The sequence below is a fragment of the Egretta garzetta genome, unplaced genomic scaffold (assembly GCF_000687185.1).
Source record: "Egretta garzetta isolate BGI_Z169 unplaced genomic scaffold, ASM68718v1 scaffold775, whole genome shotgun sequence".
NCBI classification, from domain to species: Eukaryota; Metazoa; Chordata; class Aves; order Pelecaniformes; family Ardeidae; genus Egretta; species Egretta garzetta.
The window spans coordinates 354,997-369,604 of record NW_009259754.1 but is presented as its reverse complement, the minus strand read 5'-3'; the positions used below and the strand labels follow the sequence as shown (position 1 = coordinate 369,604).

At 43.2% G+C, this 14,608-nt stretch overlaps 1 protein-coding gene across 1 annotated transcript in view; it reads right to left on the bottom strand.

Moving 5' to 3' along the window:
• Positions 1-7,070, bottom strand: part of PROC (protein C, inactivator of coagulation factors Va and VIIIa) — a 10,821-nt gene extending 3,751 nt beyond the window's left edge. Inside the window, exons 1-8 of the mRNA XM_009639496.2 lie at positions 6,843-7,070; positions 6,393-6,476; positions 5,846-6,006; positions 4,882-4,906; positions 4,267-4,377; positions 3,406-3,546; positions 2,937-3,046; positions 1,805-1,922 (exon numbers count right to left, since the gene is read on the bottom strand). Of these exons, the coding sequence (XP_009637791.1) occupies positions 1,805-1,922; positions 2,937-3,046; positions 3,406-3,546; positions 4,267-4,377; positions 4,882-4,906; positions 5,846-6,006; positions 6,393-6,459 (733 nt within the window). The 5' untranslated portion in view covers positions 6,460-6,476; positions 6,843-7,070. The remainder of the gene's footprint in view (positions 1-1,804; positions 1,923-2,936; positions 3,047-3,405; positions 3,547-4,266; positions 4,378-4,881; positions 4,907-5,845; positions 6,007-6,392; positions 6,477-6,842) is intronic.
• Between the last annotated feature and the right edge of the window lie 7,538 nt (positions 7,071-14,608).

Here is a 14,608-nt window from a genome sequence, read left to right as displayed (position 1 = left end):
CCATTCAAGTTACACTCAAAGCTACATCTAGCACTGCAGAGCGTTCAAACACCACATCTGATGGTTGCTTTTCCCCTAAAGCATTCCAAGATCCTTTACCAAGCAAACTGCACAGGTTTCTTCCTCTTGGGCCTCACTAAAACTAAATATACATATTTGCAATCACTTAAAAGGGAAGAAAATTACTTGCTAGTAACTGGAAGTGCTTGGACATGTGTAGTCTGTATGCATATTTCCGAACTACCACACGCACTTCTACTTTGATGTCTCTCTGGGGAAAAGGTGGATATGCTGACATCAAGATGACCCAAGGCTGTATCGCCTGCTTTTCCATTCATACTTTATGTTGAACAATGGAGGATGTACATGAACACATCCATCCATATATGCCTTATTGTCTCCGTTCTCAACCACCTGCACATCCACAGCATATATGGAACATGCATACAGACAATGTATTTCCAAGGCTATGTAAACAGACAATATATTTGTAAGACCTTCCACAATTACTGGGAACAACCTATCTTTTCACTAATGGAGAAAGCAAGCAGTTGAGCTGTTATGCACATCACCAACGGTAGATAGAAAACACTAATAAAAAAAAATTCTATTTAAGTGTGAATGGAACACTAATTATTTTTGTCTGTTAATTCAGGAGCAGTACTACACTTGACATAGCTTTTCTCATGCTTAAGAGCAGCAGTGCTAGTAAAGGCAGTGTTGCTATTCTGCAGCACCTCTCCTTCTTCTCTACTGAAACTCTCTTAAGTAATGGTGTTCAAATGTATGAAAAGGCAGGAAGAGGCACTGTGACATACTCCTCCTGGGATGAAGACTTTTTTTGTCAGTATTGGGATGACCCTGAATATTTTCACCACCAGAAAAACCCAAGTGGAAGAGACCAAGTCTTTCTACTTTACAGACAAGCAGCAATGCTCAGAAGACATCAGCTCACTTCCATAGTAAGGTTGATAGTGGCTCGAATGAAATAAAATTTTTACTAAACTTTTTTGTTTTGTGCTAAGGTGCATATTGAATCATAGAATCATAGAATGTTTTGGGTTGGAAGGGACCCCTAGAGGTCATCTAGTCCAACCCCCCTGCAGGAGCAGGGACACCGCTAACTAGATCAGGTTGCTCAGAGCCCCGTCCAACCTGGCCTTGAATGTTTCCAGGGATGGGGCCTCCACTACCTCTCTGGGCAACCTGTTCCAGTGTTTCACCACCCTCATTGTAAAGAACTTCTTCCTTTTATCTAGTCTAAACCTACCCTGGTTTAGTTTAAAACCATTACCCCTTGTCTTGTCACAGCTGGCCCTACTAAAAAGATTTTCCCCATCTTTCCTATAGGCCCCCTTTAGGTACGGAAAGGCCGCAACCAGGTCTCCCCGCAGCCTTCTCTTCTCCAGGCTGAACAAGCCCAACTCCCTCAGCCTGTCCTCATAGGAGAGGTGCTCCAGCCCCCGGATCATTTTTGTGGCCCTCCTCTAGACCCGCTCCAACACTTCCATGTCCTTCTTGTGTTGAGGGCTCCAGAGCTGGACGCAGTACTCCAGGTGCAGCCTCACCAGAGCAGAGTAGAGGGGCAGAATCACCTCCCTCGACCTGCTGGCCATGCTTCTCCTGATGCAGCCCAGAGTACGGTTGGCCTTCTTATTAATATTGAATACTTCTTAGACAACCTAATCCTACAACCACGAAAGACTTTTGTCTTCATAACCTGCTAGTCTTTCTCCTGAGATGATAAAACTTGGGAATGAACCAGTTATATTTAAAAAAACAGGGACAGACTTCTTTTCCATACCAAGTCTTACTTTGAGCCCCTCTTCCGCCTCAGTGCAGTGTGCTGCCGTTAGGACCCAAGATGGATGGATGAGAACACCCCCACACAGAAATTTCCCTTTGCTATTTTGCAGCATTACCTGAAACAAAAAAAGAGAGGTCTGACATTGCATGGAGCACGGCTGACAAAATATTGTACACATTCTTCTTTGCGGCTGCAAAATACCCAGACGCATCAAACACCAAAGCACATCACACTCACGGAAGCCAAAGCTCCATAGTGGGACAAAAGCATTATGAATACGGTCTCTGTGGAACACCTTCAGAAAAGTTTTGAATATTCTTCCTGAATGAAGGCTGGCTTCATCCAAATCAGCATGGGACAATGCTGGTCACTGCAAAGAAGCACTGTGGTACTTCAAAGCTTTGAAACACAGAGCTCAAATGAGGGGATTATTCTTGTGTCCACAGCACACCAGAGACAGTGCATCATCTCAGGCTGCAACTCTCATACTATGGTTTAAAAGGGCTTCTAATGTCAAAGAGAATCAGGCCCCGATTACATGCATTCACTAGTTCCACAATAAGCTCTGTGCGGTCTCCCCTTTCTCTGTCATGTCACAACCTACTCTGTAAAGCTATGGCGTATTTTGCTGATTAAATCTGCCAACACGAACTTATGACAGATGAAGCTTCTAAGAACAGATCCACGGAGAAAGATTACCTCACACTCCCACCATAAGGCTTTCACAGTAGCTGGAGCATGCATCACACAGCACAAGCTGCAGTGATTAAATGGCCTTCCCCAGAATGGAGCAACAGAGTAGGTAAGCGTCATCACTATCCTCTCTCTTGACATTGTTGGCAAGGTAAGGTGGTAACTTGGTAATGTAAGGCAGCAAGGTCGGCAAGGCAAGGGGGCAACAAGGTAAACTTAGCAACAGTGGCAAGGTGAAGAGTTCTAAACTGATAATAAACTATTTTTTCCTGTAACTCCAACTTTTGGTTACTTTTGAAAAAGCTAAGCTAAGGGAATCTTAGCTTCATGTGACACCGCCACTAGTAATGTAGGAGCCTTTCTGGAGGAGGTAGGCATGCAGAGCTGTTCGGGAAGAGCCTGAACTGTTTGTGGTGAAAAACTGTTTTCTCATTACCTGCCAAGGGCTGTCTCCCCTTCTTCCTGCTCTTCCCTCAATGAGCCGAATACTGAATCCTGCTTTGGCTTCAATGTCGTCCATTTTCACTCTTCCACAGGGGAACTCCACTACAGGAGATGCAGAGAAGTTAACTAGCAAATACCAGATCACCCAATACAAAATCTCTTTCTAAAGCATTCCCTCCATCTCTTTAACCTAGGCAATACTATTCATTGGCTTCATGGAAGCCCCTCAATGCTTTGCAGAGGAGGCAGTTTCCTGATTGCCCTGTATGTCTCCATGAGGCAGACACAGGCCATAAAGTGGGTATAGAGTTGGGAAATGCAGGCACAGAGTTACTCTGCACGGAATGGATCTTTTGATAACTAGTACAAAGTGCGCCACAGACAATTCTCCCATAAACCCCTCTTACATCATGTTTTAATAACCCTCTGTCAAGTCTGGACTACAAACATTCTCCTCTTACCTACAGGCTTGCACATGAGATGGTCGTTCATCAACTGATACCCAGACGCACAGCTGCAAGAGCGGCCCTGGTTGGCAGGGTCATCCCTACAGAAATGTTCACATCCTCCATTATTGACAGAACAGTTGGTGTATTTGACTTCTACGGAAGAAATGAACAGCAAGAAAGACATGAGAAATCGGAAAGTCAAAAAGTCCCAGGAAGGTAAAGCAGCAAAATGACATCATGATTCAAGTGAGCAACAGCTGACAATAGATTTGGGGTGACAGCTGTGGGCTTTAATGGCACTCAGGCCCAGGGACAGCAAACAGACCTTGGTCCAGAATAAGGCAGTGGGGAGATGGAGAAAACAGAGATTGCTGTCAGGGCAGGTAGACTGGAGAACAGAAAATCCATTGTCACTGACTGCAAGTCAGACAGTGCAAATTGTTGATGATACATGACATACACGTTCATCCCTAAATATGCTACCCAGCATTTGTCCAAGGAAGAAATTGTCACAATAATGACAATCAAATATTTTCAGTGGATTGTTTTTTCCCCTGTATTGTAAAAAACCCCACCATCATCCCTGTGCTGACAATTCTAAAGTAACTGAAAACCCTGTTTTACAGAATTATTTCCAGCATTTTTGTAAAATGTAGATATCTTAGATCTCCGAACCTCTCCCATGGCAACACAAAGTTCATTTTGCTTTAGATAAGCACAGATAATCCTTTTACCACATCATGAAGCAAAAGAGAAATCACATTAGTAAAGAAAGCGAGTATACTGTGCAATGACAAAATCGTCAGTCCCTGATGCACAAAGATCCCTGTCAACAAAGAATGTTCTATTACAGTGGATTAAAGGCAGCATTACCATAATTGCACAGAACACCCTCCCAGCCTTTGTTACAGATGCAGGAAAATTTTCCAATACTATCCTTGCAGGCCCCATTGGAACAAGGCTGTGGGTCACACTGATCTCCATCTGAAACAGAGGCAGGAAAACTCAGTCCCTAAATCATACAGAGCTCACAGATCAAGCATTAACATGAACAGACCCTCCCCAAATTCCGAAGCCTCACCCACGTTTTCTGCCATCAAGTGGTGATACCTCTGTGGTGCTACCCAGAGACAAAGAATTACAGCTGCAGAGTGAGTGGAGTGGGCAGAAGGGGAAGAAAGTGTAAAACTGGAGGCAGACAGGGAGAGGCAGGTTACTACGGAAGCAAAGAGCAGTGGTGGGACTCCTCTTCAGATCACATCAAGCAGGGTTAGAGCACTTTTTATCAGTGCCTTAGCTCTGGGGAGATGACTGACGACAGGCACAGATGCACTTCAAGTTTTTTAGGAAGGAAAACATTCTTTGCACACCCCATATAAGAGAGAATGAGAATTTGAATCAGTATGTGATACATGGCAGAAGGAAGGCTGGAGTACTAGTTACTCTTGAGGAAACAGAGAGAAGTGATTAGGAAAGTTTTTTACTTACCTACATACTTGTTCCAAAAGTTTCGCTGTGAAGAAACAAAACTTACATTAAGGCTAGAAGCAGATTTTTAACAAGCGAGGGATTTAAAGTGCATCATGGTCTTGGCCAACAGAGCACAGCACGCCAGTCAACAGCATTCGTCTCATTCTTCTTGACAGTGTACTGACTGGCACTACAACAAAACTGGCCAACCCAGACACTTGTATATTGCCCATACTCTGCACAGATCCCCCTGCCCTGACTGCAGGCCCACCAGCACCACAACCCCTCAACACCCCCACAGCTTCTCTTGTCACCTACTGCCAGGTAAGTCAGCTGTGTTGTTGAGCGCACAATTCATGAAGACAGATCCCACTCCACTCTGGGGTGCAAGGAACAGCAAGGACTGGTTTATCCTATGTGGCAAGCCTACTCTGCTTAAAGCAATTAAGAAAAAGCCCAAGCCAATGCAACCACTGGGTGTGGAAAGGGGCAGAAATCAATGATGTTGACAATAAAGGTAGTGTCCAACTGAAAATAAGAGTTTTGGAGGAGAGAGGACCTAGTGATAACAGAAATGTTTGTCAGGCACAGGTGGGAGACTGGGGAGACAGTGAAAGGCAGCCAGCGCTGGCAAATGGGTAACAGAGGGCAAAGGACTGGAAAGACTGCGAAAAACTCAGCTGACAGCAAGAATAGCCGACGGGGTCAAGCAGGGATTGAGATTATCTGGCTAGGACCTAAACCTCACAATGAGGTCAGGTGGGACATGCATGAGCACCCAAGTTTTGTGGCCCATACAGGTGCTAACTTGGCCATCACTGTAACACAATTACGTTAAAAAACATGCCTACACCTTAGGAATCAGGAATGATGCACGTTCAGTGCCAACAGCAAGATCTCCTATGCCCTGGATTGCAATATTTTATGAAAACAAACCACTGACTGGTTAAGTCCCACGTTCATCCTTAAAAAAACAACTTACTGTTGCTTCCTTTGTTTCAAATATCTCACTGGCCTCCTCAAAGTCACACTGCTCTTCAATGCACTCACGTTCCACAGAGCCTGGTTTGACCTCCTCCAGAAAAGAGTTTGCCCGCTTCTGGATTTTCAGGACTTGGTTTGCATCTTTAGTGCTGTAAAATACTAGAAAAAAAAAGTGAAAGCACAAGCTGGGAAAAGAGCTGGCTGAAAACTGGTAGCGCTCCTTCCCAAAGGACACTTATCAGAGCATTAGCCCTTCTCCAGGACAGCAAGAGAGCCTGCCCTTAGAAACCATGGGCTGTCAGTGCCGTGCTGCAGAAGCAAGCTCCAGCCTCTGCTCTGTGATACTCAGACAGTTTGTGGGGGTCATGAGGGCTGGGACCAGGCAGCCATCACAGCCCAGCATTGTGTCTGTGAACCTCTGCTAGAGGAATTCAAACCCTGTTAACAGGAATGATTCCAGCTACTCCTGTGACAGACAGAGGAGCAGGAAATGCACTTGCAGCAACTGGAAGAGGGTGAAGGGTGTCTCTAAAACGAAAACTTACTTGAGGTACTACAGACTTGTGAAGAGCAGGCAGCCAGCAACACCCCTATGGTGACGAGCTTCCACATACTGCAGCAGGAGTCACCTAAGAAGAGAAGGTAAAGGGAGGGGAGCGCACTGCTGAGCTGCAGCACAACCCGAATGCTGCAGACAGTTTCTATTCAGACAGCTCAGCTAGCTCCTTCACTTCTTTTTCTCAGAGCAGCTCCCTTGCTGAATGCTGTGTTGTGCCGTGACTTTCTCTGATTCCAGCTCCAAAGCAGCCGTTCATTAGAGGCCCTCCAGACTGGCTTGCTAGTTCCCTTTAAACCATCAGCAGCTCCCCCAGAATACTTCTTGTCTGCCCTGACATCCTCCCCTTGTCACCGGACATTTTTGACAAGCTTTACGCTTCATTAAAGCTAGCTGTACTTTGAAATCCCAGAGGATACAATACTTTTGAAGCACTTACGGCTTTATTCAGTGTGAATCAGCGTGATCTATTCTTCCACCATGAGCTCGGCTGGAACTTAGTTAATCCATAACTTCAGCTATTTACTCTTTGGAGTGACATGAAGTGCTTTTAGTCATTAAACAAACAGTGCTCAGGCAGAGCTTGACAACATACCTGCATGCAGGAGAAAAGTGAAACAGCACTGAGGCATGCACTCTGCCATTTTCAAATCTGTTTTTCTTTTGACTCTTTGGCAAGTAGAAATGTTTATATTTAGTTTGTAAGTGTAACCACACAGTGCTGAGGTCTCTTGAGAGATCCTACCACCTTCTCACAGTACGCAATCACCCAAAAGGAACACATATTTCTATTTTTAGGAGTCTGCCCACTTTACCTTCTCATCAAAGGTTCCACCACAAAACAGCCAAGGCAAGTAACCCCCCGTACAGCCATGAGCAGGCAGTGCCCTGCAGTGAGAAGGCAGAGCAAGAAGCTTGTACCAGCATGCTGCATCTTTTGGTGTACTGCATTAGCTCTCATCAGCACAAAATCTTCTATTAAACTTTGAATATTGAACATTTTAGAGAAAAAACACAATCCTTTTCAGAAGTTCTCTTGCATTGGTTCCCCTCCTCTGAAAGGGGTTTGTGCAGCAGCACCTCTGTGAGCTGTACAGTGCGTGACATCGTCATGCAAACTACCTGAGCAACCATGTAGTCTTTAGGGGCTCTTCACTGGAGAAAGCGCCACTGGGTGTTGGGAAAAGGTGGGCCTCTGAGATCTCAGCTCACGCCCAGTGACACGGTTTAGGAGGGCTCTGACTGCTTATAAAACTTTTTTTTTTTCTCTCACAAACTTGGCCATGGCCTTTCTTGAAAACAAGCTCTCTCTAAATACACAAAGGTTTCTGTTTCAAAGTTCATCCATTTTGGACCTGTGCTAAAAAAAAAAAAAAAAAAAAAAAAAAAAAAAAAAAAAAAAAAAAAAAAAAAAAAAAAAAAAAAAAAAAAAAAAAAAGATTGCGGCATCCAAAATTACAGCTGGGGGAGATGTGTGCACTGTGAAGCTCTACTGACATATTCTTCATCCTCAATTCAGCTATTCAGTAAGAAAATGTCATCTGAGATTAATAATAACAGACTTTTGCTGAAAATAAAGTTTATGAAACACACCTGAAGACAGGAAATGTAAAATAGGAAATCTAAAGAAACAAGTGTACTTACCATATATTCCATGTATTACTCATATAGTATTTGTAGCTGACCTGGCTATCTAGAAATAGTGCTTTGCTACCACATAGGTTACACGCTTTTGAATACATTTTTGTTGCTAAGAATTGGTATAGGTTGGAAATTCAGGACACATACATCAATTGCCAACCTAAAATATCTAAACCAATGTGTCAGCCTCCTACGATTTTTTTTTTTTTTAAAAAACCTGTACTGATACTAAGACAGAATGAATTTAGTTTTTCATCAGCCCTCGTGTTTTGGGGGCTTTATATTTCTGCTTTCCCATTACTCTTGCTACTGCAGTGCAGAAATATGTATTTTAACAGCCAGCACTTGGGCTCTCAGGTAATCATATGAGTCCAGGCATGGGGGATTCAAGAAAAGGTGCTCCAAGATACTTCAAGATCTGCCCAGCTTTGCATGCCAGGGAACCATTTCAATCTAAATGATTACAGTGTTGGGCTCCTACTTTCTAGTTCATGTTCATTAAAAGAATAGATGTTTTTCTGAGGAGGGTAAAGGGAAGAAAACAAACTTCACGAGAGACTGGCAAGACAATGGAGGCTCCACATCATTTTAATTAGGACTGTGGAGAGTTCTGACTCATGGAGTGTTACGAACAGGCATTAATAATCAAAGGAAATAGCCTCCCTGAAGTAAAAAAGGATCATAGAATTTTCAAATTTCACAGCTTAAAGATATCCCCCCCTACAACCTGAAGGGAAGGAGCACACCAGACTAAACACTTTGTTCTTCTTGGTTGCTCTGTGTATAAACAGGCCAAATGTTTTGGTTTTCACTCTTCTACAGGAAACCTTCTGGAAAACTCTCAAATGTGTTCTCAGCCTTTAGCTTCTTAGCCAGGAGTGCTGAATCACTCCTCTCAAATTTTTCCAGATTGAAATTGTAATTTAAAATGTAATTTTCCATAAATTCAATAACTTATAGACAGATGTAAATTTTGATAGAGGGGGGAACTGAGGCGGCAAAGCTACAAGGCCTCAGAATCACAGCTCTTCAGCAATCAATCTTGTGTTGCATCCATCAGTTCTTTCTACTTCACTGTAACAGCTTTTAATTTATAACAAGCCCAAATCTGAATAATTTACTGAGCAATTAATGCACTAAGCCTACTTCCTGTATGCACACTGGAGCCTCTCCCTGCAAAAGAGCACTATCAAGGTCTCCCTCTCATCCTGGATACTGATTTCTTGCAAGACTTGTAGAAATGTAACATTCTATGAGCCATCTCTCCCCGTGAACCATCTGAAATAAGACAGTAAGCTCCAAACAGGCATTAAAAAGGGAAAGACAGGCTGATACACACAGCACCAGACAAATCAGACTGCTCTTGCTTCCCTAGGAAACCAAGCTGAAATATTAGTCTCCTTGGGCTGCTCTTCTTAAAAGAAAAGGACCTTGGAAGCCAAGGTTTTGCACAGCTCACACATGAGCACAGGAACATGCTGACAGGAAAGCAGAAACGCCTCTCAGTGGAGAGCCTGTGTGTGGGGAGGCAGCTCAGAGCACATCCTCAGCAGGCTGCTGGGAAACACTGCTGTGAATCCAGTTTGCATCCTGGGAGCAAGAGGAATTTGACAACCTGTGCAGAGAGAGCAAGCTGCTCCCATGACAGTCCCTCCTAGCCTGTTACTTCCCTGGCTGGTACCTGCTCGCACCCACCTGAGGCTTTAGCTGTGCACAGCCTTTAGCAAAGGGGAGACATACCACTTGCCCCAACGCCCCATCAGCCAAGCTGCTTCTAAGGACAGGAGGCCTGAAGGCACTCCCTTCCCTGCTCCCCGGAGGAAAAGCCATAGGCCACAATTGACTCGTATTTTATCCTGAAGTCAACAGAAGTGGTGTGTCGTTTAGGTCACATGCAAACTCCCCCATCTCCTCCTTTCTTGTGAAGACAAAGACTTGCTACCTTCCAGGTCATTTGGTAAGCCAGCAAAATGCTGGAACACTTCAGACAGAAGTTGCTAGTGAACTGTCATGTATCTTTTAGCTGTTATTAACATGAAAAGTCACTTTCTGTGGTCCCAGAACCTTTTCATTCTGCCCACATGAGAACTAAACATCTCACGCTGCTCAAGGCCAAGCTGGTGGCTGCACAGTTACTCATCCCAACCAGGCACACAGCAGGCAAACATGTAATTTACCTTATGACTCTGAAGCTGCTTTACAGGTAAGGAATGACAAGGCTTCTTCTAAACCTGTTTGTCTGCAGTGCTGCCCATTCAGTGGGAGCAGATCTCCTCAACTCTCCTGATGATTTACACTGTATCAAAAACACCAAACATGTAAAAACCTGCAACCCAACAATACCTGGGACAAGGGAACCAGCAGCAGAGTACACTTAAAAAAACCAAACTCATGGGTACTTCAAGATCTTTACAGCACACCTCCCTCCCAACCCACTCCACCCTCCCAAGATACATGAAGTAGTTACCAATCAAACCATGAGAATGGCAGCCCTGAGCAGGAGGTCTGATACCCCAGTAATAAAAAAAAAAAAAAAAAAAAAAAGACCGAAATTAATTACCTGTATCAGAGGAGTAAGCATATCTTCTGTATCTGCTGCTGCTTTCTTTGCATGCTGTAGCGCTACTTAATGCAGAGCCTGACGTGCAGGTCCAGGGTGTGTATGAGCAAATGCAGTAATTTTTCTTTTCTCCTTATTACTAGGACTAGGTAACTAACACTTTAATGATCAATTTTACCATTTGCATCTTGCAACAGTATATAACATTGCTACTGTTTTTTATGCTCCTATCACATAAACTATTCCCTCCACACAAAGGAATTCCTCCAGTTTAAGTATCAAGTACAAAGGTCTTTTTCACATGGAAAATATTCATGACCATTTAAAGTTACTTTCCATTTACTTTGCAACAGTACTATGGAACTCTACAACCATCCTCTCAGTTTAAATTAATGTGCTGAAAGTTCCATCAGCATCTTATGAACACATAAATCTGTACAGATGGCAGAGAAAGCTCATTACAATCCGATCCATGGACTGCTCACCTAACATCTCCAAATATTTTAATTTCAAGTTTACAGGTGTCATTTTATGGCAGTAATTTTATATATTTCACAAGAAAATTAATTTCTCCCACATTTCTTCTAAAGGCTCAGTTTAAATTAATCTGCTGAAAGTTCCCTGTCAGCATCTTACGAACACATAAATCTGTAGATGGCAGAGAAAGCTCATCACAATCCAATCCATGGACTGCTCACCTAAACATCTCCTGATCTTTTAGTTTCAAGTTTACAGGTGTCATTTTATGGCAATCAATGTCTACATTTCATGAGAAAATTAATTTCTCCTACATTTTTTTAAACATACTTTCACTCACTCTAGTTACTGTATATATTGCCTGCAATGAACTGAATGCACAGAGGTCCAAGCAGAGTAGAGAAACAACTGTTCCCCTCTCATCAGGGCACTGCACCACCATGACCAGAAGATGTGGTCACACCACACCACCTGATGAGAGGTCTACAAACACATAGAGGTAACTAACAAATACCTTGCTGAGCCTTCTGAGAGTGTCTTCCCACCTTGCTGTGGGTTTGCAGACAGTGGAGCTATGATCAGGATGAGCAGCAGTAGAACCACCATTTTAAAAACATCTTTTGTTCACTGCAGAGATATAGCTAATAAGTTACATGATATCTTCTACTCCATGCCAATTAAACCAATGCAAAGAAATGCTGCAAAACTAATCTACAACAATCACATTTATCATTTAACTCCTCTCTAAGGAATAGCTCTGAACTGCTGATGCAACGCAGGATAAAACCATTTTATCACAGCACAGATTTTTATTAGCTGGTTCCCACCAGACGGGCATTGCAGGCCCCTCACACAATGAAATCAGTAACAGAAAATCTTTCCTGGAAGCTCAGAAACTTGTTTACTTTATATACAAGAAAAACTTATTTACAACAATCAACAGTAAACTATGTACAAAAAAAATACAAGAGACATTTCCATGGTAATCACTGTATAAATTAACACAATAAATAGGAGGGAAGCAGGTCCCATTCTTAAGGCACAAAACCTTCTTCCCAAGACTGTACAGGGATTCACTTGCTTCCCTATGGTTTTGACAGGATCACAGGAATGGCGGGGAGACCCCTGAGGAACAACAGTCGGTCGACGATGATACAGACATGCAGTCACTGCTGACAGTTGTAGAAAAACATCATTTTTCATCCTTTCCTTTTTTTCTTTTTACAGTACACACATCTTAAGATATAAAATATTTCGTGTAAACAGTCTTTTTTTTTTTTTAAATCACATAGATAGTATGCACATTTTTAAATAATACTAAAACAATGAACAAAGCTTTCCATACGATTTGGGTGCAGAAACATTCCCAGGACTGGCACTGAAGGCCTCAGCAGAGCTGGAAGCTCCTGAGTGCCTGGCTCTTGTGCGACCCCAGCCAGGCCGGCCAGCACCTCTGGGCACCAAGTGGCACACCTCCCCTCTGCTGCGAAGAGCCAGCTCCTGCTGCAGGAGGGGACGCATGCTCTCAGCACTAAGATCCCACAAGCAAAACTAGAAAGACTGCATTAGCCCTCCCGAAGGCAGCCCAGAGCACGGTGCTGCTGATAGCCGCTTCGCGGGCCAAACCTCCCTTGAGTCTCCATTGCATGCACTCCCACTGAACTGAAACATCGTAACAAAGGGTACGTTATTCCCCAGAATCTGCCATTGAAGATAAATATCCAGGGCAGAGCCAGAATGTGAGGTAACGTACTGAAACCTTTTCCTACCAGAAGAAACCGTATGCCCAGCTCACTGCAGACACTGCCCCAGCATCACTGCCAAGGGTGAGGGATGATAAACAGAAGGTGCCACATGGCTTTCACATGAGTAGCATTTTTTAAGACTAAACATATGCATGATATGTGCAGTTCTAGCTTCTCTCAAGCTGGTGTTTTACCCGAGACTGCAGGAGAGTCTCTTTTTTTGGCAAAGCAGATTTTTTTTCTGTCTAATTGTCTTTCCTGAGTTTCTCTCCCACAAAAAAATTATCAGATGCCAGAAGAGGAACTCGGAATAACGTAGCCAGAAGTTCAGCCTGGCTCCTTATTTTGCAGATAGCTCTCACTGACGTTTAAAACAAATTGTCCTCATCTATTCACAAAACCTCTGCAACAGAAATCTGCGTTATTCTGAGTGAGACACAGAGCGCTATGACCCTTTTGTTAGATATAAACCTTAACACATACTCAAAGGCACGAAGGTTAAATGTGGATCCCATTTTCTAGCTCTTAAAAGAAGGCAGAACTCCCTCCCTGCCTCTGGTAAGCAACAGACAGGAACATACTGGCCACAAAGCCTTTGATAAAACATGCACATACACAAAAAGGGTCTGAACCCATCAACATGACAGATCATAAAAGTAAAAGAAATGAGAATTGGTCTGTGCAGGTATCATCGCTCATAGCAGATGGCTAATGGCCGTCAGGGCCTCTACAGATATGGCAAGAATTAAGGAACATGCCTGAATCTATAAACTCTTTGGATTCTCCTGTTACTCTGAGCAGGAAGAGTAGAGGGGAACTGCTTCTGCTGAGGCAAGAATTTAATCCGCCAGGAATTATGCAAGCAAGGCAAGTGCATATTGTTTATGCACCTTTAACCATGAGGTTACCTGGAGAAACTTCACATCAAAAACAGCACCTTCACCACGTACAGGAACAAACACAGATCTCACCTCTTCTCCAGAGTTATTACCTGCCTTGTGCTCCCTGCTGTGCTCTCCTGGCAGGCATATGAATGTCCTAACCATGCACGCTCCTGAGAACAGGCAGAGTGCTGAACCTTACTGTCACCGTTGAGGATGGCTGCATCCTGGAACTCTCCTTAGTAGAAGTTTCTCCTCATTCTCATGCAGATGCTGCTCTGTGCTTCAACAAGCAAGTGGGAAAATACAGTATGTCTACAATTCTTACTCAGGTGATACCTCAGGAATTCAATACAGAGAAGGGGGGGCTGTACTGATAAAGACAAAAATATGGCTATGGAAACAATTGCCAATGTATAGATAGAAGAAACAAATTCAGGGCAAAGCTGAACATATTTCTTGCTCAGTCCCCACAGTATTTATACCCGAAATTATGCTAACTGGATTAAGCACGTTTAGCCTTTTGTTAACTTCTCATGAGCAAACCCTGTCACTCACTAGGCTGAGTGTGGGTGAATGAAAACTAGTTAAAAACAGATAGGGAGAGTCAGAATAATACTTGGTGAAATCTTAAGGAATGCAGTGGAGTTTCCCCATCATGAAATCAGCTCATAACCTGACAAGTCTTTACATAAAAAAACTTGCCTGATTGTTGTTAGACTACAGAGCTGATGTCAATTTGACAAAATTCTTACAAATAACAAAGAACAATGTCCTCAGGAAATTATCTTTTATGCCACTGTGTATGTGGCCATTTTTCTGTCTGCAGCCATAGCCAGACAGGTGCCACTCTGTAATAATAAAAAAAAAAAAAAAAAACAAAAAAACCACAAAGAAATTA